Raw genomic sequence first — 23578 nt, forward strand, 5'->3', positions numbered from 1 at the left:
TACCAGAGCTCCAGGACGACAAGACGAACGGCTAGATCAGTATTGGCAGGACTACGGAGTACGTAAGGTCGATGTAATGGGACTAAGCTCCAAGCCATACTAGTAAAACACGCGCTGTATCAGACATCATCCTCGAAAATACCAGTCTCGGTCTCAGAGCTGGAATCCAAATCCTCCGACTACGTAGTCAAGGGTGATTCCAAAGTACGTTCGATAATCGGGCAGTAATCATCGTAATGATCCATGAGGTGCGAGGTGGTTCCCGTGTTATACTAAAGCGTTGCATTTGTTTTTGCGACGTATTGGATATCCGGAGGGAAGGATTCATCAAGCTCTTCATAACCGCGGTAACTATTATAGGCTCAAGCCTGACAAACTCCTTTTCCATGGGCGGCGGTGGATCTCCCTTCCTCACCCACCAAGGCTGGCCGCTGACGAAGGTACGAGTATTTTTAGCGCGGCACCCCATAGAGTCCCGTCTCTACCTATTTACGCGATTATTGCTCCCCGATGGTATAATACTGTCCTTCGAAGTTATCGAGGGGTTGTCTGATCCTAATATTGTTTATTCTCCATGTTAAATTCATTGAGCGTATCCCGTTTGGAGGCTGTTCCGGCCAATTTCGGGGAAATTCAATGAATTACATTTTACGGGACCAACGGTGGCAGCGCTAAGTCAGGGCCGTCGAATGAAGTCGAATAAAGTCTGCCTCTAAAAGACTAGTCGGCGTTAGTTCTGGCAGGCTAGACGTTCGAACAGTCCAGAGTCTGAAGACACGAACGAACAAACTGCCCGGACTGGCGCTGTTTGATTCCTCCCTTTCGCGTTGTCCCTCTGACCACTCTCGCGCGTCCTTGTCGCTCCTTCAGAATCAGAATAAACCATTGCTCTCGCAGTCATACAAACTGCTGTCGCTCTCTTTTTTTTTTCCTTGCTTCGCGTTTTCCGTTCCCAGCACCCCGTTTTTCTCACTCTGTGTCGCTCTCTTCGGGCCCTGGTCCTATAACTGGTGATTTATCCTGGCTCATCCCATCCCATCCCACATCATCAGACTTTCCAGCCTGCAGGTGCTCTCCGTGTCAGCAACAGCGTAGGGCCTCCTCTTGTTTGTCCAGACCTCACATAATAAGAGAACCCCTCCGTTATCCACTTGCATTATTCCCATCTGGTTTTTTGATTACTGCTGTGATCTACAACACCGCTCTTCATCTCTGTTCGACCGCCTCTTGGTCTCCACGCCGCTCAGAGCTCGGGAAATAGCTGTCACCGCGTCAGGGGCTGCTCTCACTTCCCTCTCCCCCCGAAAAGGCCTCCAGCTCAATCAAGCCGGAACCCCCCTTGGGATAGTGGTTCCCACTTAGACGGGGCCCGCTCCTCTCTTTACATCGATCATTCCCACTGTTTTGGGTCTTCCATCTTGCTTCCAGACATCCTTTCCCTTCCCCTCGGCTTTCGATCCTCGAACTACTACATGACTACCCCCGTCCCCCTCCTTTCATCTTCATCTTCCTCTACCTCAATCCTCCGCCGGACCTAATTCCTTCCCTGAACACTCTCCATCGATGGGCAGAGGCTGCTGTCATACTCCGCAGGCCTAATATCGCTCGACTCCGGTGATGAAGACAGCATATCATTAATCGATTCCACTATCCATCGGAAGAGTCTATATAAACCCTCCACAATATTCCATACTAATAGGGTAAGTGCCCGGTGTCGCAGAGCATCAATGGCTCAGCTAATCAGAGCTGCCCAGTCCTCGAAACTCTTTTTGGTTTCATCTGCTGGCAGAGAAGTGAAAGGAGACAAGATGACTGTCTGCTACGAACACCCCTCGCGGGGCCTCACGCCTACCTCAATGGCGACGCTGTCAGATCGATTTGAAGTGATGAAGGAGGTTGGTGACGGCAGCTTTGGTAGCGTTGCGGTAGCACGTGTACGAACTGCCGGTTCCAACATCGCCCGTCGGGGCACTCTGGTAGGACAGCTTGTCTGATGACTAAGGATCAATATACTGATCTGGACTGCAGGTTGCCATCAAAACAATGAAGAAGACCTTCGATTCATTGGCTCCGTGCTTGGAGCTGCGGGAAGTGATCTTCCTTCGAACGCTCCCTCCTCACCCTCACCTTGTCCCGGCCCTTGACATTTTCCTCGACCCGCTCACCCGCAAGCTGCACATCGCCATGGAGTACATGGACGGCAATCTTTACCAGTTGATGAAGGCACGAGACCACAAATACCTGGACGGAAAGCATGTCAAGAGTATCCTCTACCAAATCCTGTGTGGTCTCGACCATATCCATGCCCACCACTTCTTCCATCGGGATATCAAGCCGGAGAACATCCTGGTTTCCACATCCGCTCCGAACGACTCCACTTTCAGCCGCTATTCGAACCTCGTCACTCCTCCATCTACTCCTACGACTTATACAGTGAAAATTGCCGATTTCGGTCTCGCTCGTGAGACGCATTCCAAGTTACCCTACACCACATACGTTTCCACACGATGGTACCGCGCTCCAGAGGTCCTTCTACGTGCGGGCGAATACTCTGCGCCCGTAGATATGTGGGCTGTTGGTGCCATGGCAGTGGAGATTGCGACGCTTAAGCCCCTTTTCCCCGGCGGTAACGAGGTTGACCAAGTTTGGCGTGTCTGTGAGATCATGGGCAGCCCAGGGAACTGGTACAGCAAATCTGGTGCTAAGCTTGGTGGTGGTGAGTGGAAAGACGGCTCTCGGCTCGCGCAGAAGCTAGGCTTTACGTTCCCAAAGGTATGCTTCTTTCTTCTCTGAAGATTGAAATTCGGCTGACCCTTAAAAAGATGGCACCCCATTCAATGGAAAGTATTCTGCCAGCCCCACAGTGGCCAGCGGCTCTGAGTAACTTTGTGACCTGGTGTCTTATGTGGGATCCCAAGAATCGACCTACCTCTTCACAGGCAATGCAGCACGAATACTTCGCTGATGCAGTGGATACCTTGAGCGTGAGGCCGAGATCCTCAACTGCGCGACTTCTCGGTCGAAAGCAGTCTGAAAAGAGCGTCAAATCCCCCACAAAGGAAACCTACGAATCCCCCACACTATCGTCTAAACCATCATGGTTCAGAAGGTCATTAATTGGAAGATCAGAGAGCCTTGCTCTTGTTGAGCCCGAGCAGCCTTCCAAGCCAACACTTCCTGCACTTGAATCGAATGTTGATCCGCAGTTGCTGAAGCCAAAACACTCCACAAGCAAACGTGCTACTTGGGCTCATGGTGCTCCAATGCCAATCCTACCCTCCATCCGCCCCGTCTCTCCTTTATCTAACGCAGTCACTGCCCAAGCCAATCCTCCAGCCCAAGACTCAAATACCAACGCCGCCAAGTCAAGCAAGAAGATCGGCCGTCAACTTTCGGTAAACTCTCACGGAAATCACTATGGCGATGTCCACCGACAAGAAGCGGAGAGAGCACTGAACGGCCTGGGAAACAACAGCACCAGTACCATCAGCCAGAAGGAGAGCTTCTTCTCCCACCTTCGGAAACGCGCTCGCCGACTCTCCGGTCGCAACCAGAACGTGATGAATGATGATATTGAGGCCAACGCGGGCTGCATGCCGTGGTCAAATCGTTCATCGCTAGCTCTGGATTCTGTTAACGTTAGTGAGGTAAAGCTAAACTCTGATTTGTCGGAGTTAGACAAGGCCGTTCAGAACGTGAGGTACTCCATGGATTCGGCCGCTTTGGGAAACGTTCCGGTTAGCATCACCACCCCTGTTGAAGCTAGCAAGCGTCAGTCAATGCCTCAAGGGTCCATTCGCTCAATGGGAGATAGCCCGGCCTCGATAAATGGTAACGGTGGGCCAATAGCGAGTCGCACCCGACGTGCGATGCAGATGACCAACCACCCGGTTCACCGCTACGAGACACCCGAGGAGGAGGATGAGCTTCTAGATGAAGTCCTGCATTCCGCCAGCAGTGCTGCTATGCGTTTGGCACAAGCACAGATGTCAGACACATCGTCAAACTACAGCCGTCCTCTGGGCAACGAGCAATCCCACAGTTTGCCTAGTCCTTACCCCACTCCTTCGCCGTCGGCTAAATGCGATGGGGTGTCTTTCGGTAATGAGGATGCCACACCGAACAGGCGCCTACCACTTTCGGACGAGAAGTCGGCCACTAGTGCAACCCGTCAGTGGCCTACACCGCCATACGATGATGGAGACTGGCTGAGCCCAGCCTCCACAAAATTTTTGACAGGCTCCACCTACAGGTAGCTCATATCCCAATCCTTTGATATGTTGGGAATATGTGGCTCATCTCCTGACATCTCACCTGCAATGTCGTGTATACATAATCAAAAGGGAAGTTTTTGTGGTTGTTCATAAGGCGCATGGGATACGGTGTCGGCTATCGCCTGGTTTCTGTTTTTGTTCACCTTCATTCCCCTTCCTATTTACATCTTCGCGACTTTGCTATTTGTTTCCAGCTTTATAGGGCTTGGTAGAGCCCGGGTTTTATTTGTCGGCTTTCTTTGTCTTCATACCCCAAAGGCCTTTTATAGATACAGTCGGCCTCGCACTGTTGTCTTTCCTTTGCTGCATCATGTTTCGACCCCCACCGCGCGGGTCGTGGTTTTTCATGCATCACTCATTCTATATACATACTATATATACTTTCCTCCTCACATCCACCCCAATCTCTCCCTCAAGCCTCCTACGCACCCTTTCATTTGTCGCTCCTTTCCACCATCTCTTTCTCCGTCCTTCCTACCCCTGCTACTCCAACATCACTCCTGGTAACCCTTTGTTTACGGGGAATGATGTACCACACTCCAAATACCTTTCTACGCTGTACAATCTTTTACTAATCGTGATGGCCACGGGTGGTCGGCCTGACTCCAAGAAATTTGTAATATACTACACCCACTTATGGCGGAAAGAACCGTCTTGTACATCCACTGAATGGACAAAATGAGCACTTCATCTTGAATCTTATTCCTAAAAGCATAGATATTCTACCTAGTTGAACCAGAGAGCTTTAAATTGGGATATACTTCGTTGCTGACAGTCCATAGTTCATGAGCTGGGAGCGGAATGGAAGAACGATTGACCGTCTGAGTAGAATTTCCCAATCAAGCACATTCAATCGCATCGCGAGTAACTCACCTCAACAAAAAGTCATTATCAATAATTCAGCATGGCTTACCTTTTGCTCTAATCAGGAAACATTTACCTAGCATCTGGTGCCCGAATTCGCTCATTGCGACGCACACAACGCCGAGTGCTAGGTAGCAGCTAGCTCGCATAACCAAAATTTCGCATTTATAACTCCGTTCCAATGGCCGCCCAACGACAAGCCTCATCTGCTTCGCAGACTCCTCATTTCTCTCCCGCCGAACTCTCCTACCTCTACACATCACTCTCGCTCCCTGGCACCCCGATCCGGCCAGACGGCCGCTCACCAACGCAATTCCGCCCTCTCACAGCAGAAACAGATATCCTGCCCGGGACGAATGGCAGCGCACGGGTCGGGTTCGCAGATGGCACACAGGCTATTGTGGGCGTTAAGGCTGAGGTTGAGAAGACTATTCTTGGTGTGCAGGCGCAACAGCTGGAGCATGCGGAGGGGATTGGCGAGGCCGGTTCAGACAGCGAGGGTGGCGCTGGCCGGGGTTCCTCATCTGGCCATGGATCGTGGGTACAGATGGCCATTGAGATTCCTGGCTTTCGAGATGATGATGCCTTACCTGTTTTCTTGTCAGAAATGATGAGGGAGCCGCTGGTGGAATCTGTCTCGGGCGGGGAGAAGGGTGGTGCTGAGGAGATGGTTGGCGGGTTGAAGGGACGGCTTGTGATAAATCGGAGGTGGCATTGGAGGCTGTATATCGATGTGAGTATCCTATTCACCGGCTCTTCGTACTTTGGTGTGTGCTGATATGCGATGTCTAGGTCCTGCTCCTTTCACAACCATTGTCCTACCCCCTCCCCCTCCTATCCCTTACAACCCACCTCGCCCTCCTCGCAACAAAGCTGCCAAAACTAAAATCAAAAGGCGAAGAAGACCCTTTTTTTGACGACGACTGGAATGCCGCCGAATACTTATACCCCCGCGTCAAACCCGCAAGAACCACCATTCCCAGCTCAATATCCGTGCATAAAGTCCGACCTCCTGTTACGCTGCTCGTCATTTCCGTGGCAGAGAACATAATATTCGACCCAAGCCGTGAAGAGATCGCTGTGGCGGACGCAGTGCTCGCAATTTCAATAGCACATGACACTGACTCGGGCCCGCTGAAACTGCTCTCAATTCGCACGATCGATCCTCCTTCGAGGCTTACGCAGCCGGGCATTCCGAACTCGGAGAATGTCGCGACAGTAGGGTCTACAGCTGCGGCTGAGGAGTCTCTGATCGTCAATCCTTCCACTGGAGAAGAGGAGGTACCAGGTGTGTGGAGGCCGCGGCGCGGTGGTGTAAAGAGGGCGACGATCGCCAAGATGGTTAAGATGGTTTTGGAGAAGGGAGGTGTTGGCGAGGAGGTTCTCGAGGGGCTGGAAGGAGTTGAAGTTGGATGAACTTGAGGAGGCAGTTATTGAGGCCTTTCTCTCCAGTACGAGTGCTGTCGGACACTTGAAGCGAGGACAATCCGCCGACGTCTGTGATGCAATCCTCTTGGTCTGCATACTCAGCATGCAAAACTGACTTGGATATTTACCCAACTCTGTTGGAGCAACAGTCGCGAACGATTCCGCATGAAGATAGAGTGCCGATGACAATGAACATGTATATGCGCATAATAATACATGAGTTAAGACTATTCAGTCCTTACTATACTATACATAATTGCTCAGCAACCGCCTCAACAAGAGGACTAGCTCAATACCGGCATAGCACCCTGACCACGTACCCCATATTCACATCAAGCATCAGTCATCCACTAGTGACCCCAACCTACCAAATCCCCAACCACTTCTTGATGGGCCTCCTCTTCCCCTCCCAGTCCACGTACTCCCCAGCAACCGCACCATCGTGAGCTTCAGGAGCAATAGGCGACTGATCATCCACGTGCTCAACCTGCTTCGCCTCCTTCGCAAGATCCTGCTCACTCGGCTCCTCCAGCCCATGCGCAATCCGGAACTGCCTCCTCTTCTCCGCGTCCTCCACGGCCCTCATCCGCTTCTCCCGCGTCTCCACAGAGGAATGTTGCACATGCATCCGAAACACCGAGAGCGCTTGAGAGATGGTATCAATCGGGTGACTCAGTAGTGCCGACCAGGGCGGAAGAAGGTGCGCGAAGGGACTAGTTGCTTTGAAGTTTGTGGTGAACGTAAATGTTGCAAGAGATGTTAACACACCCTGCCAACTCACATATTAGTTACATACGTCCCAACTCAGAAATGAGTTTGTGGGTAAAATGAGTACGCACAAAAGCAATCCAGACATGAATCCACCGACTCGTCAAAAACCGAAACATGACCGTCCCCTCGGGTGGAAACATATTCGGGTACTTCTTTTTTGCCCGCTCCGCCTCTTCTTTCTCAGAGAGCTTGGGACCGGGGTAGTTGACGACTTTGCCATTGCGTGTTGGAACGACGCGGCGCGCAGGGTGTGAGGGGGGGCGGAATTTATCTGGTTGTGCGAGGACGCGCGGTTTTTGGCTGTTGTCACTTGGGGACTTTGTTGATGCGCAGCGGTGCGTCGGTGGGAGTCTGCCGATGCGGGAGGACCGGGACAATGATAGGATGACTCGTGTTGAGGGAATTCCTCCGGGAAGGAGGAACGGGGGAATAGCTGCTGAGGGCATTCTGTACGAACTGCTGGTTCTTGGGCTGCGATTTCTCTATATGCTAGCTTCTTGGTCGCCGGCATAACTTTTTGGTAGTGATATAATCATGTGACTTCTGGCGCCCGGCTCTAAGGCACCAAGGCTTTAAGGCACAAACACACTTTTTTTAGTGGCCGCTAAGGCATCAGGCCACTTCGGACCAAGGCCGGGGAGAGCGGGAAAAACTCGCCATCGCTAGGCGAATGAAAGAATGCAGATTTGTTATTACGGGGAGGGCTACTCCGGTCTCCGTAGCCCACTGTTGCCCAGCTCCCCGAGACAGGCAGAGGAGAGCTCCTAGTAACCAGCATCTCTCTGCGCTGGAATGAGGTCATGCCATTACGGCATGCAGAATCACCAATCATCTTTTACAGTATAGTAGCAGGGCTCTATGAGAGATAGAAGTCATAGAAGGTGCATTGTTGCTATTTAAGAGCTGCATAATTGAGCCCCTAGACGTAGTATGTAGGAATTGCAATAGTCTTTAAATAAAGCTTCATCCAGCCAGGACTTATTTGCGGTGACCGATTCCTGACCTCAGACCCGGCAGCGCCCGTTACTCTAAGCACAGCGCTGAATCATCCGCTCTGTGATTGGTTAATTCCCAGATCACGGGTGTCGTCGGGGGTCGCGACCAAGAAACCAGCTCTACAAATTCCCTCCAAGTTTTTTTCTTCCCTTCGGCCAGTCCGCTTGACTTGATTTCTGTCTTTCATCTTCTCTGCTACATACAACTCTTTGTACTATACCACTTACCTCTTTACATAACCCTTTTCTCTCTACCTCTATTTTTTATCACTCACAATGGCTAAGGGCGGTGACAGCTACTCTCCTGGTAAGTTGTCTGAATTCATCTCTTCGTTCCGACTAGGCGCACTCTGCTGGGGGTGGTACTCACTTCACTGCGTGCATTATCAAAATGAACGAATATGTGAGACACAGGCTGTGAATGATGTGTTGGATCTGTAGTGAGAGAATTGTCCGATCCAACACAAGCTCAAACTTGCCCGCTTCTAGATCGCCATTTGATCGCCAGCACAATACAATCTCTACTTCTATTGCGCGCTGGCAATTCTTACTTGGCGGCGGATCCTTGATTCAATCATCGTCGTCGCCACCATGACGAGCTTCGATGCTTACTGCTTCACAACCACCCTCAGCATGCGCGAAGCCGAACTGGAAGAGCTGGAGAAAGAGAAAGCGGAGCAGAATGCTAATCAACTTTTTTTTCCAGGCGACTCTGCCAAGGGTGCTAAGCTCTTCGAGACCCGTTGCAAGCAGTGCCACACTGTCGAGGACGGCGGCGGCCACAAGGTCGGCCCCAACCTCCACGGTCTCTTTGGCCGTAAGACTGGCCAGGCTGAGGGCTACGCCTACACCGATGCCAACAAGCAGGCCGACGTCACCTGGGACGAGAACTCTCTGGTACACTCCCATGACAGCTCTTAACAGCTCTGGGCCGATTGCTAACATTCTTTCCCCAACAGTTCAAGTACCTCGAGAACCCCAAGAAGTTCATCCCCGGTACCAAGATGGCTTTCGGTGGTCTCAAGAAGACCAAGGAGAGGAACGATCTCATCACGTATGTAACGCTGCTTACCACGGATAAGAGCACATAGGCTAACAGGATACACAGCTACCTCAAGGAGAGCACCGCTTAAATCGTTCGCGATTAGACGACGAGAATAAACCGCCCCCTGGGGATCGCCGGGCCTCTGGCTAGGTGACAGGCGGGTACTGTAACATTACACCTAGACCTGGTTTTGAAGCGTCGGGACATGGAGGATATTATAGAGTCTTGTTTCCTTCGCCATCCTTGTCTATATGCTTTATTCCCTTTTCCTTTACCCTTGACGGATGTGTTTTTTTTCAGCTTTTGTGTATCATGGTACCATAATGAATAAAGAGTCTCCTCTCACGACATCCAGTTTGCCTCTACCCTTCTATCTACTAACGTGCTACCTAGTCCTAATCCTGCAATTTCGTCATTCCACGTGACACAGGTTATTTATCACGTGGCGGGATGACTCGAAAAGTCGCCTTGTGATGAAAATGGCTAATCAGGTTATCAGTTTACTTTCGATCTACAGGCCACAGCACAGCCAATGATCAAGGCGACGGCAACGTCTCAGTCTTTGCTTGCCAAGTTGCCTAATAATGATGTACTCGTCAATGGACGATGGACGATCTAATCCAGGAATGCCATTGTAGCCTGGACAAATGATTGGCTGGCAGCCTAGGATGAGAGGAGTTCCCCAAGGCACGACTCTTGCCTACTCTGGACAAAGTCAAAGACAACCTCGAGTTGTTTGATTCGTGCATCAGATAGTTGGGGACCTCGAAAGGCATCGAAACAGTCCGGAGCAGACCGGCTCGTTGGCCGTGGACAGGTTGACATACAGCACATGACAGCTCGCGCATCTCGTTATTGGCCCAGCCTCCTCCTCCTGCGCCCCCTCCATAAATTCCCCAGCGCCTCGACTGATGAACCCGGTCGAGGCAAAGTCAAGACAGAGAAGACCGATTAAGTGCGCATGCGAGGGGCTTGCAAGCATCTCATCTTCCGTCGGACCTCGTCTGTTACTCGCTTTACTTCTGCGCTTTTTGGATATTGGATGAAACTCAGGCATCTAGGCTGGAATATCGGTGCCTTTCCTGCACCAACACTAACGTGGTCAACAGTTCTGAAACACATTCGTGAGGGTAATACCCAGGTTCTAACTATATACCGTTCAATGCAAATCGTTTGTAACTCCTGTCTCCCTTCCGGTACTCGTGCGTCGTGACTTGTCAGCCCTGCTTGCTGGTCCTCAGGCATCAATCAAGGTCTCTCCCGCCGTCGCATTATTCTTCAACACCTGCGTTGTCTCTGCAGCACCTGCTAGCTTGCTGCTTTTGTGCTATTGTCCTTATCTCTTCCCCGCTACTCTGTCCTGTTGGACTCGACTTTTCCGCACCTCCCCCACCTACATTCTGCTAGGTCCAGCAACCTATACGTTAGCGCCCTTGCGAACCTCCTCCCCCTCCCTTCGTGAACCACCACTTCCGGCGGTTTATTGAGGACGTCTGGGGAATTATAGCGTTGAGAGTGGCCGTATCACTTCAGGAACCCCTGCGCGCAACGCCGTCCATCATGCTGGACGAGCTAGATAATGTTTTCGACGACCATCCGTCTATGGATGCGTCGCTCGAGGACCTTGAGAACACAAGTAATCGCCACCGCTCACCAGTCTTTGGTCTCCCATCACAACACTCAGGTTTTAGGTCGGAAGAATCGGACTGCGAGGATGAAGATACAACACCCGTCGATGAACGTTGGTCGCCGCCCGGCTTTGGAAGAAGGTATGATTTTGTCCCATATAGCGGGTGGTATAGACACCAGCCCTATACGCGCAAGATCGACCACGAGCGATTCGGGCTGAAACCAACCGTGGGAGTTAGTCCAACACAGTCGCGCGAAGCCAGTCCGCAGTATGAAGATGCGCCAGAGGCTCCCGTAGCAGGACGCCGTGCCGTTTCCACCGAGACGGGGGATGTCATCGTTGCCGCCAACGTACCGTTACCGCCAGAAGCAGATTCACCACTGAAGGGCCGGTCGCCCAGTCCAGTGCGAATCCCTTTACGGCCGATCTCAGACGCCGAGACTGTGGACTTCAAGCCCGATAATAACATAAGCAATTGTAGGCTACCCTTGGTTTGATTACCCTGTCCAGCTTGCTGGCGCGGGATATACTAACACCTAGACCTCTCAAAGATATCCGGTTCGCTGTGCGCGCAGAAGTTCAGCACCGGGAACCGTTCGTCGCATTCTTCACTTACCTGCGGTCTAAGTTCGATCGCATCACCAGCTCCAAGTCCAATACCACCCTATCCGTCCTGATTGCCCTGCTGTCCATCGCTTTTTTGCGCACATTATTCATGCCGAGTATCCCATCAGCTATCCCAGATCTGGTGAAACTGTCAGGCTTTGCGCGCTCTTTCGAGCCGCTTATCTATTACTCCGAAAATGGTGTGCAGCAGATTGGAACATTACAAGAGACTGGTGTGGCTGTCTGGGATCTCAGCGAATCGGTGCGCGGGACCAATATGACCAGTGCACCCATCATCGTCCGCCAGCTCGACGAGCTGTCGGAATCGCTCAAGTCGCTCTCGCTAGAGTTAACCCGTTTTTTCGCCAACGTCGACTCGGACGTCGACTCGATCCTGCTGGTTATGGACTGGGCCAAGCGCGAGCTGGAAACCTTATCGTCACAACCACCAAGTAGTTTACCGTCCATTGTCCTTGATAACGTGCAAGACCTCCTGTCGCGACTGGGTACTCTCGAGAGAGTCGCAGGATCCAGCGGTGATGGTACCACCGAGCTCACCACCACCCCTACTACATTTGGAACCATTGTGACAGCCATATTCGGCCAAACCTCGGCGCAGCGCACCCGTGCAACCCTCACACGGACCTTCACCGAATTCCTTTCTGTACTGGAAGAGTCCATCAACAGCGAACTCACCCATTCAACGGCACTGTTTGCGCTGTTCGAGTCAATCGACCGCCAGTTCCTCAATCTGCAGCGCACAGTCGTCCGCGAATCCGATGCCCAGGAACGGGCCGAGGGTGAAATGCTCAGCTCCCTTTGGACCCGAGTCCTGGGGCCCGACGCCGCCGTTGTGCGCAAGTATGAAAAGAACAAGCGACTCTTAGCAAACGTCCGCAGTCGCACCGTCGCCAACAAGCACCTCCTCATGGACCACCGCGGTCGCCTTTTGACACTCAAAGTGAACCTAGAAACACTGCGGCGCAAACTTGTCAGTCCACTTGTCCGGCGCAACGATTCCGTTAGCTTTGCTGGCGCCGTGGACTCGGGGAGCAGTGGCGGCCGAACACTTGGCCCTGTAGAGGCAGTGATTGAAGGCCAAATCAAGGGTCTGGAGGGGACATACGATTATCTTCGCTCTGTGAGGGAGAAGCAAAAAGCTAAGCTTATGGAGATGGTGTATGGGGCTGGTCGCAAACTGCCGTCGTCGACTTCGCTACTTGCCGATGGATCTGAGGATGGTGACATAATAGATGGTGCATGATCTCACGTCTCTCTCTTTTCTCCTTTCCTCGACATTCATACTCTTCTCTCGGTCTCCGTCTCTCCTACCTTCTCCGTATAATCTCTGTCCTTCTGCATTATCGGTGTCTGGCGTTACCAGGGGTCTTATCCGGGTCTGCTGCTAGCACTACTTCTTGGTTGTGTAGGGTGCGTTCAACGTCCTCGCCTTGCATTTGACTCCTTGCATATACGCACTTCTGTCCGGACATCACATACATAGGCCATCTTTGTGTTATCCGCGCTGCCCCCTGCCTATTGCTGGCGACGGTACATACCCACCTGGCCGTCGTAACCAGCGGGTAGGGCGATAATGCAGGAACAACCCCTCCATCTATCCCACCATCGCTTCTTTTCCTATCCGTCTCTTTCCATCCATCGGTCACGGTTAGTCATTTTAACGGCGAACAAGGCGAGAAGGCAGGTAAAAGCAGAGATAGACGACCGGTTCCGGGACTTTCTCTTCTCATCTATATCTCGTTGATCTCCCTTCTACCTTGTCATTTCCCCCTCATTCCTCCTAATTGCGTACATGGTCATGGTTTCTTTTGCTGCGGAGTGATTCACATATTTGGCTTCGTTCTGCCTCGCTTGTCTCGTTCCATCTTGTTCTTCTTCCTTCAGTTTCTTTAGTTCCCCTATTCCTGATGTTTTCGTTCTCTCCCTATTGCCTGCATATTCGGTTCGTCGGTTACAGCACGGTGTCTGGTGGTTTGTAGGCGGGCTATTAAGGCGATGGCTAGGCTTGCTATTTATTCTACGCTATTGAATCTATTACGTACGTTCTTGAATTGTCTTGATTCTCTGTCAATATAAGACGCTCGCTTCTTACAGCCACAGCACAATGATGGAATCAATGAAGCTGGGAATAACGATTACAGAGACAAGCTTCTTGGATAAACGGCGACCACCAAACAAACAAATTAGAATAAATAGAAGCCGGATATCTGGGAGGCGAACTGGGGCCTCAAGAGAGAGCTTTTCTTGGGCTTGTCCTTTGAACTCGACTTCGCGCTTAGTCGCAACAGAATCATTTGTTTCTAAGCCTCTTCTCACCTCGTCCCAACCCGCCCCCTTGTCATGCTTTCGTGGCCTTCAATGTCGTCTCTTGGGAGCTTATCGTCCCGCTCTTGTCTTCAGCGTCCTACTCGCACTCTGGCGTATCTTCATCCATCTTGACAGAAGCGTTCCTAAGTCAAAAGCCCAACTGTGCCTGGTGTGGAATTTGACTGCAGATGTATTCAGCCGCTCCGCCGTCATCACCTCAAAAGTCTCAAAGACCTGACCAGCCTGTATTGGCCATAGCCCTTCCCATGGCCGCCAAAAGAGCTCCGCTCTACCGATGTTGGGGAAGGATCTCTCCTGCCGTAAGTCCATCCTCCTGATCTGAGGGAGATAGGGTTAACAGTCCCGGCCTTTTGGTATATGCCTTGCAGTGGGCACACGCTCGCAGTGAACCGTCCTTCCTTTGCCTCAGTCTGTCACGTAGCTCGATCTATAGAAATCATTGACGGTCAAAGGGTGGAATATGAGCTGCGAATCGCGTAAGTCGCCCATATATAGAACGCAGTTACCACAAAACGCCACGTGACTGAGTACTGCTCCCGGTCTGAGCTCACGACCTCGCCCCTAGGATCGGAATCTGTGGCAAGAAACGATGTATCAGCAGCATTATATAATGGCGCTTCTACTGGGTACTCACCGACCCCTGTCTTACCTTGGCTACGGAGTGGGCGGCATGATTACGCATAGAACATGGCATCTCCGCCTTTAATTATCCTGAATTGAGCGCTTATCACATGTTGCTCCTAATGTGTCCTGTTAGCTCTAACGGTAAGGCTGCCTCTCAATTAGTGCCATCCGCGCTCTCTTTGGAGGAGCTTGACCTCATTGAGCCCGGCTAATAACGGCAGGTAGCTCTTCAACTGCAAAGTTGAAACCACTTAAATAATACTCCAGATAAAAATTATCTGTGAGAGACCACGCATTTATTGGCCCCGGGCATGGTTCTCACATTTAATTGAGACACCAAAGTATGATACGCATCTCCTGTCGCATCTCATGTATAGTTCGGTGGGATGTTTTTCCTTCGGGCGGTCAGGTGACGTCGGAGCTTTCATATTTTCTGCTGTAATGCCGAGTGTCTCTTCACAGCATCACCCTTGTTCCTCTCTACCTTCAATCGAGTTATAATCTCCAAATCACATAAACTCATAATGTTCAAGCGAACTCTCTTCAGACAAGCTCAGGCCTCCCGGGCTCTGCTCTCTGTCCGCTCCGCTTCCACCGCGCCTTTGGCCGTCCGCCAGCCATCACAGTTTCAACCACAGCTCCTCCGTCCCTTTGCTCGCATTCCTACCGCTCGATGCTATTCTACAGAGAACAAGACAGAGACCCAAACAGAGAACGGTGAAAAGGAACAAAAGGACAATGGGGCCGAATCCACAGAGACAGCCGAGGACCAATGCCAGAAAGAGCTTGAAGAGAAGAAGAAAGAGGTTATTGAGCTCAAGGTGATTCACACCCCAAACTGTCCCGTCGTTCTCTTTGATTGCATTAATAAGTCAAACTGACTATCCCTAGGACAAATACGTCCGGTCTGTTGCAGACTTCCTGAACCTACAGGAGCGCACAAAGCGGGACATGGAGAACGCCCGCAACTTCGCCATTCAACGATTTGCCGTCGACCTCCTTGAGAGTATCGACAATTTCGATCGTGCTCTTCTAGCTGTCCCAAAGGAGAAGCTTAATGCTCCGAAGACCGAGGAGAACAAGGACCTCTTGGATCTCGTCGACGGTCTAAAGATGACCCAGAACATCCTTCTGAACACTTTGCAGAAGCACGGCCTGGAACGATTTGATCCCGGAAAGCCTGGCGAGGACGGAAAACCCCAGAAGTTCGACCCTAAGATCCACGAAGCTACCTTCATGACCAAGGTCGAGGGCAAGGAAAATGGCGAGATCATGTATACCCAGAGCAAGGGTTTCACATTGAACGGCCGTGTCCTGAGGGTGAGTTTGCTGCGTATTGACTGGAAACCTTTGACCGCTAATCATTTGTCCAGGCTGCCAAGGTCGGAGTTGTGAAGAATGACTAAACGCAATCCTCCGCTCGACCGATACATACCTCTGTACACTATAAATCCTTCACCCACTATGAAAGGCCCCCACCATATCCCTCCCACGGCGCTCACACCTCAACCTCCACCTTTATGCTCCCGGATGGACGCCTATTCTGTCTATGAACGCATATGTATGATACACCTTTCGTACGATTGGGGGCGTCTGGACTGTCTTCTTTTGGATGCCTTTTCTTCTAGATTCATCACGGCGTTATTTTGCTTACAACCCTCCCATCTCTGTATACTACTATTAATGTTGACTGGTTTGGTCATGTCGTTTCTTTTCTCCTAAAAATATGTCGACAATCATTGGCATGATATGGCACAGGATGATTATGTTACACCTTTTCTCATTTCATCCTTCTTGGACTAGCACGTGCAGATTCCCTGAGATGTCTCATTTGAATCGGAATCAGAATATGACATTCCAATGCAGAATGCTCACCAGAGACAAATATGGCCCTAAGATAAGTCGTAACAGCCCAGGCGATTCCAAAATGAATCGCAAGGCGTAAATACTAGCAGTGTGAGAACTTGTGTGGCTGGACGCAACTCTATTTATCACACGGATACTCTATAGGAGAATCCGGATTATACCGGCTCTGGAAGATGGAAAGCTGTGTAGTAGGCTACCTGAAAAGTTGCAGAGTCTCGATTCCAGACACTGCTGGCAATCATAACAGCTAGCCACAGAACGCTAGGCAACAGGTATTGAATGACCCATTAGGATTAAACCTTGGGAGGCGATCACGTTGGCTCACGCGAGATGGCACATCGTTCGTCGATACTTGCGGCGTTGTACCAAGCTTCAGCTACAATATACAAGGCACTCTCTTTTCCGTAGCCGGCCCGCTGATGAGTGATACCCTGCGCCCTACTCCGTACTCGTATTTAGATCCCTGCTTCATCCTCTACAAGCGGTCGAGCAACAAGACAAGCATGGCGCTGGCGCTGGCAGCATGGCGGGGTACAGCCTGAAGGCAGACTGATATTGACTTATAGTCTCAGCCGTAATGTAAGCACAAGATCCAGTATGCCTTAGGCTTACCCAGGCTCAAGGCAGTGTGTCTAAAGCGGATGTAAGCCGCGCGAGTATGGACCCTGGAGCGCTTCCCCCCAAACCTTAGCCGGGGTCGGTATGATTTGAAACAAATAAGAGACGCCTAGGCGTCCTAATGCGCGGAGGACGCTCCGCGAACGTGAAGGGTGGCTATGTCAGTAACTCGGAGCCCGCGAGACTGTCCGGGGCTAAGCGAAACCGAGTTATGCCAAGTCCGCGTTCTCATAGTGGCATCGAGGTCGAAGAAGAGAATGACGACACCGGGTCATGAATTGAGCCATTATTCGAGTCTCGGATGCTCGGGATTCGGGTCGATGGACTGTACTCTGGAGAAGTAAGGAGAGTTCGTGGCGTGGCATAACAGATCGCCGAGAGAGGCTTTGTCAGGGTCCCGTGACCGCAGGATACTGAGTACAGTGTACTCGTGGCAGTTATCCCCATGTCGACCATGCCTCGGGCTGCCATCCGCATGCAGGGTTAGAGAATATCTGTATGAGCTTGGCATATTTTACATTCAAGCTTAGCCACAAGAAATTGAGCAGCCTGACGCTATTGTAGATCGCTAGCAAACCTGGTAGTGCTATCTCGAGTCCCAACAATTAGACGGCAGGGCGTCAGCCACACCCTGCGGATCGTTACGCGCGTTTGTTTCTGCTCTGATGGGGCATGCGGAGCACGTCGTCAGCAAGGGAGACCTGGAGCTGCAAAGCTGAAGAATTAGGATCCAATATAAGAGGCTTAGGAGCATAAAATAGTATCAGTTATGATGGTGCCTATGCCATGGCTACGCGTACGGTCGTTGGCTTGAACCTTATGCCGAGCATGTTTAGAAACAGACATGGTATAGACACAGCGTAGAGCCAGTCAGCTTAGTGCTAGGCACTCCGGTAAAGTCCCGTCTAAGTCTCTGGGTTCGATAGTTTAGGTTAGATAGCCTGGATTCGATAAAGAAGGTTGGTTTCATTGATTGCTATGTTCCTAGGTCACATGGTCTGCCCGATAATAGAACAAAAGACCCGACTGAGAACTGTGAATGAGGTGTCGAGTGGCAATCGGTGACGCCGTGGCAAAAGATGTAAAAAGACCAGACTGGATCTTCAGGAACCACACCCGGCCTGTAAAAGAGACTGTGGATCGACGAGGTAGAATCCAGAATCTACCACCGGCCGAGCAGGGAGGGCAGTGCAGGGGGTTACTAGATAAAGCTACCCGCGAGTGTCCGCCATCTGCACTGCTGCTGCGCCTCACCACCGACGAAGACGGAAGGCTATCAATCCGGATTCTCCTTATAAGAAGGGTCTATATAACTAGCCGTCTGTTTCAATCGAATCGTCTATCCTCAACTCAAAGGATATCCATCAAAACCTCTTTTTATCGCCTTTCATCTTGTGGCTTTCATCTTGTGGCGAAATCGCTACTACTATTAATCACCCTCCCCTCACCGTCTCTCTTCACACTCAGAAGACTCAAGACGTCAAAAAACTCACTCTCGAATCGACTTATCTCGTGCTTTTACCGCATCAACACAACAAAATGACGGGCACACTCTCCCCACAATCAGCACCCACCTCCCCCTCCATCTCGACCCGCCGCTCGTCGCGGTCCTCCCCTAAGCCCTCACTGTCAATCGACCTCTCCTCCCTCCCACCACTCTCCCAGCCTTCCCCGCCAACAAACACGCTCCTGATCACGGAACTCAACGACCTCTACCTCTTCCAACCGTCCTCTCTTTCTCAGATTCGGCAACTCATCGAATCCATCGCGCCCCTAAACTCGTTCTCCCCGCTTCCGTCCTTCCGCCGCATCGTCGCTTCTTTCCATAACGAAGACGACGCCACCCGCGTTCGCAAGCTCCTCGACCGCGAAAGCCTGCTTAACCGGCCCGTCCGCACACGGATCTACTTCGGCGAGCCGACGCCGCTCCTCGAGACCGATGACGCAGGCGGCATCAAGCATAAGCTCCTCGAAGCGCCGCAGGTTGACAAGCTGTTCTTTATCAGTCCACCACCCTCCCCGCCGCACGGCTGGGTGATGCGCCCGGAGGACCCGCCAAACAAGGAGGTCCATGCTAGTGATCTCGCGCAGGCGCTGGCGAAGTTGAAAACGCAGACGGAGGGTTCCACCTACGCTACATCCACCGTGCCGGCTTCTCAGCAGCAGACGGATCCGGATACACCGATGTCTCTTTCGTCCGATAAGAGGACGGGGAGCTGGCCGTTGTCGCAGCAGCGAAGTAGGAGTAGCACCCTCATATATAACCCGGAGGAGCATGGCGGCAGCCCCAACCTCCCCGCTGTTATGGTTGAAGATACGAGCGCCGACCCGGATGATATGGACGTGGAGATGAGCCCGATTGATATGCCTGTGAAGCAAACGCCGCCGTTCAAGACTGCTCGGCCGCCTGTTGAGTTGATGATTTGAGTACTTACGACCTGGTTCTTGCTTCATGTCTGGTCCACTGCAATTGCATTCTAAGCGTTTGGATTGGAGTTGGCTGCTTGTTAATGTCTGTATTGTTCTTGGTCTTTGGCTGTCGTGATTGCATCGGGTTTCTTCCTTTTTGTCAACCACACATTGCGAGGCGTTCGGGTGGGATGATTTATTGGCAATCTGTTCATGGCGATGGCAATAATGTGTGCATTTACAGTTCCCAAAAACCAGTACTAGGCATACGATGCTTATATCAATATAATTCCTTGGTATCTTCAAGTCTCATCATTTTCAGTAGTCCTCTATATATCATGGATAGACTTGATAGTCTCAACCATACATTAAAGTTTGATTCAATCAAACAACACCACCGCACTATCTTTCATAACTGTAGGTCCCAGTGTTGCTGCCAGCTCCGCTACAATTCCCTTGATTGACTGCGGCTCGTCAATTGGCATTTTCTCCCACCCGACCAAGTCCTATTCGTTCCATCGTCAGCCCACACAAATAATTACACAGGAATGACCAGACACCATGGCGATGTTATAACGAGATGAGAAGGGGTGGAAGGGCGCCAATACTCACGCTCATATGCACAAATGACCCATGAATGAGTAATGGCCAGCTCCCCAGGTCCAACTTCTTGACTTCGTCCACTGTTAAGACACCCGGCATGTGCAGCGCGAAAAGGGAGACTTCCTCATCGTTGATTTCTGCTTCGGCTTCAGCATTATCAGCCGCATTTGCTTCCGTACCGGAGTTGGCGGTCGTGGCGCGATCTCGTGAGAGGGAAACGTAGGGTCGTGTTGTGAGCTTTGTGGTTAGTTCGCCGTCTAAAGGATCCCAGGTGTAGGATTCGGGGTCTGCTATTGTTAACTTTTGGCTGGCCTTGAGTGAATTTCCGTTGGAGGGCGCACCTAGAATGTATTGGGGCCGGAAATTGCCCTTGTAGCGCATCTTCTGGCAGGAGTGAATGTAGTAGCCTGGTAGTATTGCGTTAGCGAGCGGGTACTGGAACTGATGGGTTGGATACTAACCCATGTAGTAATATTGGTAGCCTTGTTCGACTGCGAAGGCTATCTCTCTCATCGCACTCAGTTTTCCAATTTCCCACTGCTCGTAATCGGGGTCGTAGCTTGGTTTGTTAGTTACGTCTTCTTATTCGTCTCCAATACTGTGACGCTTACAAGATGTAGACAGAGCTGACGCCGTTGGGCATCAGATCCAACACGGCGACAGCTATGAGCTTCCCATCGAGACGGTAGCACTGGTGCCAGGAGCCTATTCTGCGCTGTACATCTCGCCCATTAGGTTCGCTCCGCTTTAGTCCCGAACAGAGGAAGCGCTTGAAGTCTTTCGTTTGCCATTTGGAAACGTCTTCCCTATGGACCTTCGTTTGGTATTTGCGGAAAAGATCAAACCTAGAAGGTGTAAGTATATAGTTGAGGGTCTTGGTGCGCCTTACATACTTCGCCTGGGAGACCGTGTCGCCCTCTAAGTTTACCTCGAACCGATGCGCCGGCTCCAGTGATCTCCTCGTCTTTGGGTCTGTCGGCCGCTTGACATTGCTATACTCAACCGCATGGACAGCATCGTGTAGATCAAAGTTGCATTTCCGGTGCTTCTTTTCCCTGGCAAACTTGTGAGCTCATAACACAAGTCGCGAAACCGGTTAGAATGCTTACTCCCTTGTTTTTGGGCAGAGATACGCAGCTCTGCGGATATACTCGGGCCCAAGAACGAACTTGTTCCAACGATTGATCGCCTTTCGTTGATCTCGTCTTGGTTTGTAGGCCGAAGCCTCGAGCCTGGACTAATTAGCGACGCCGGATAAAGCTGGCTGCGCAACCAGACACGTACCTCATGGTATAATGAGGACAGCATGACCGCTGCAGGTTCTGCTTGTAATACAACGTTCCAGACCTGCACTATGGTCAGAAGATTGCATATTTGCTACGGGTGCTGCCTGACCTTCTCCATCCCCGGTTGACGAGTTCCTCATAGTGAACTGGACGCACCGAGACGGAGCTAGCGTAGTATGAAGCACCTACGAGCGTTTGCGATTTAGCAAGAAATGCACGGCTGCGGGGTGGGGCTACGGCGACTGACTGCCATTATCTGATTTGCAGTATCCGCACGAGTTGCGTTGGTAACCTGAGATGATATATTGGTTAGAGCGATGCAAGCGACAGCGATGATCAGAAAGGATCCATCTTCTTAGTCACGACGAGTAGTCACTGATTTGACGGAACGCACAGGATTGGGCAGGGAATGTGGCGATGGCATTGAACGCGAAAATCAGCAGAGTGAACGGCCGGGATGACCAGGCATCGTCCTCGCAAGGACAGACTGCCAGGATGGATGGAGGGGCAGGCTCATACATCAAGAGGGGCAGATGAAGCTGAGGCCGATAGAGAGACCAGCGAAAGAAAAGGCACATGAACCAATGGCCATTGCACGGGGAGAGGCAGACTGTTGTGACTGGCTACTCACCGAGGGGTCGGAACAGCGACAACTGCCTCGCTCGTTCGGCGTCAATCGGTTCCATGGCGTGGTGGTTGCGAGGCTGTGAGACGGACTGGAGATGCAGACTCGGGATTGGAGAGGGATGGGATTATTGTCAGCGCTCAAGGCGGGAAGAAAGAAAAGCGGACGACGATGATATCCGGTATGACGAGGGTGATTTGAGATGACGGATGGAGAGCAGACAGAAGTGGACGTCGGCGGCTGAGATGGCAGCAGTGCAGTGAGTTCTTCCAGGTTCGGCTTCTCAGCTTAAGCAATCGAACTTGGGAGCTACGGAACGTTTCTTATTAAGGCGACGAGCTCCTACCTAGAGATTGACTGGTGATAGCTCACTAGATAGTCGCACCTGGGAATCCTCTTCTCACATATCCTCTAAAGTAACATGACTGATGCTTCTAGAAGACACTTGGCTAGCTCCCTTGTCATAATATGCACGCTCGTCGATTCCGTCCAATCTGCCCGCGCTGTCGATATTCCTTCGTTGCCAGTCAAGTCCACGGCAGCATTGACGTGCAGCAATATACGGAGCAGTGACTAGCTCTAGTTTGACACTGCTTGCTATATCCAGCTGTTAGTACCGACTAGTTTGACTACTGTGTCCGTTGGTCATGGTAGGATGTACTCCGTACCATACTGTTCGCCCTGATACGGAAACGGTTTGTGACGATACCGTCCGTCTCAGCCCGTTTTGCCAGCACTGGACCAATTTCTAATATCGGCTCTGCCAGTCCCTTCTCCAGCGTTTCGATTGTGGGCTGTATCATCCCTGATCTTGTGCGCGTTGACCCTGATGGTAATCATTGAGCTCTGACGTCTGAAGGGGAGATCTGTTGATCCAGCCGATCGCCTTTAAAAGTACTCGACAGTGAGCTAATCTATTCTCGTCCAGTTTGCCCTCGATACGACGGAATTCGTTCTCAGGCCTGGTTAATCAAGTGCAAATCCACACTTCTGGCACGTTGGCACATTGGCACATTTATTGCGGACCTCGTTTGGTTCCACAGGGAGCGAGCTCCGAATGAATTCCGCACACAAATAATGAAACGTGGATGTCGGTAACCCCAGGACACCGCTCGAGTTTTATTATTGTTGGCATTGATACCACGGCGAATACACACCAGATTTGTCATTTTTTTTGTCCGAGCATATACCGACAGTTTTTGTTTTCGATACCTCGTACGCTGGATGGGCCGCATGTCCCCTAAGTAAGCTGAGCAAGGCTCAAGCGCTTTAACGTCGGGTGCATTGTCCATCGCCTGTAGTTTCCTACGACTTGGGAGGCTACAGCAAGGACCCGTATGCCGTAGATGCCAAGTCACCTGCACGCCGTCCGTAACGACGGTGTCCACGCGTTCTTCATCATTGACCGTAGACGCAGGAGCACAGCTCGGAGGGGCGTAGCGGGCCTAGCTTTAGCGAGTCACTTTCCATGCTGTCAGGTATCAAACCTTATTTTTTGAAGTTGGCGGAGAAGCTGTCCGGAGTTGAGGAAGCTGTATTCTTTTCTTTTTCCGAAATTGAAGGAGATCCTTTCCGAAGTATATTA

The 23578-nt window shown here is 51.4% G+C and overlaps 8 protein-coding genes across 8 annotated transcripts; 6 read left to right on the plus strand and 2 right to left on the minus strand.

Moving 5' to 3' along the window:
- Positions 1-1508: 1508 nt before the first annotated feature.
- Positions 1509-4420, plus strand: BDW70DRAFT_71498 (serine/threonine-protein kinase). Its single transcript, XM_073744652.1, has 4 exons — positions 1509-1700; positions 1755-1976; positions 2029-2772; positions 2823-4420. Exons 2-4 carry the CDS (start codon positions 1809-1811, stop codon positions 4254-4256), a joined length of 2346 nt encoding a protein of 781 aa, XP_073594967.1. The 5' UTR covers positions 1509-1700; positions 1755-1808; the 3' UTR covers positions 4257-4420.
- A 746-nt stretch (positions 4421-5166) lies between these two features.
- Positions 5167-6910, plus strand: BDW70DRAFT_71525 (exosome non-catalytic core subunit RRP42). The gene is made up of 2 exons (XM_073744653.1): positions 5167-5871; positions 5931-6910. The coding sequence occupies exons 1-2, from the start codon at positions 5320-5322 to the stop codon at positions 6552-6554; spliced, it is 1176 nt and encodes a 391-aa protein (XP_073594968.1). The 5' UTR covers positions 5167-5319; the 3' UTR covers positions 6555-6910.
- A 20-nt stretch (positions 6911-6930) lies between these two features.
- BDW70DRAFT_160993 (uncharacterized protein) lies at positions 6931-7783 on the minus strand (the record flags this gene model as incomplete). The annotated part of the gene is made up of 2 exons (XM_073740925.1): positions 6931-7335; positions 7406-7783. The coding sequence occupies 2 exons, from the start codon at positions 7781-7783 to the stop codon at positions 6931-6933; spliced, it is 783 nt and encodes a 260-aa protein (XP_073594969.1).
- Positions 7784-8307: 524 nt separating this feature from the next.
- On the plus strand, positions 8308-9727 carry BDW70DRAFT_138409 (c-type cytochrome). Its single transcript, XM_073737211.1, has 4 exons — positions 8308-8639; positions 9039-9229; positions 9292-9386; positions 9441-9727. Exons 1-4 carry the CDS (start codon positions 8609-8611, stop codon positions 9463-9465), a joined length of 342 nt encoding a protein of 113 aa, XP_073594970.1. The 5' UTR covers positions 8308-8608; the 3' UTR covers positions 9466-9727.
- A 959-nt stretch (positions 9728-10686) lies between these two features.
- BDW70DRAFT_71547 (uncharacterized protein) lies at positions 10687-13042 on the plus strand. The gene is made up of 2 exons (XM_073744654.1): positions 10687-11484; positions 11559-13042. Exons 1-2 carry the CDS (start codon positions 10938-10940, stop codon positions 12875-12877), a joined length of 1866 nt encoding a protein of 621 aa, XP_073594971.1. The 5' UTR covers positions 10687-10937; the 3' UTR covers positions 12878-13042.
- A 2008-nt stretch (positions 13043-15050) lies between these two features.
- grpE (mitochondrial nucleotide exchange factor MGE1) lies at positions 15051-16579 on the plus strand. Its single transcript, XM_073737212.1, has 3 exons — positions 15051-15407; positions 15478-15906; positions 15960-16579. The coding sequence occupies exons 1-3, from the start codon at positions 15111-15113 to the stop codon at positions 15990-15992; spliced, it is 759 nt and encodes a 252-aa protein (XP_073594972.1). The 5' UTR covers positions 15051-15110; the 3' UTR covers positions 15993-16579.
- A 1654-nt stretch (positions 16580-18233) lies between these two features.
- cbpA (putative calcineurin binding protein) lies at positions 18234-19785 on the plus strand. The gene has a single exon (XM_073737213.1). The coding sequence runs from the start codon at positions 18610-18612 to the stop codon at positions 19495-19497; it is 888 nt and encodes a 295-aa protein (XP_073594973.1). The 5' UTR covers positions 18234-18609; the 3' UTR covers positions 19498-19785.
- Positions 19786-19798: 13 nt separating this feature from the next.
- On the minus strand, positions 19799-22782 carry BDW70DRAFT_138417 (arginyltransferase; the record flags this gene model as incomplete). The annotated part of the gene is made up of 12 exons (XM_073737214.1): positions 22662-22782; positions 22000-22590; positions 21616-21660; positions 21478-21553; positions 21367-21429; positions 21192-21314; positions 20976-21137; positions 20694-20927; positions 20544-20641; positions 20424-20489; positions 20092-20369; positions 19799-19985 (listed from the first exon to the last, which is right to left on the minus strand). Coding segments are annotated over exons 2-12 (1322 nt in total), but the record flags the coding sequence as incomplete, so codon positions are not given.
- Positions 22783-23578: the final 796 nt, after the last annotated feature.

This window comes from Aspergillus foveolatus (genome assembly GCF_047715535.1).
Source record: "Aspergillus foveolatus strain CBS 279.81 unplaced genomic scaffold BDW70scaffold_32, whole genome shotgun sequence".
In the NCBI taxonomy this organism is placed as follows: domain Eukaryota; kingdom Fungi; phylum Ascomycota; class Eurotiomycetes; order Eurotiales; family Aspergillaceae; genus Aspergillus; species Aspergillus foveolatus.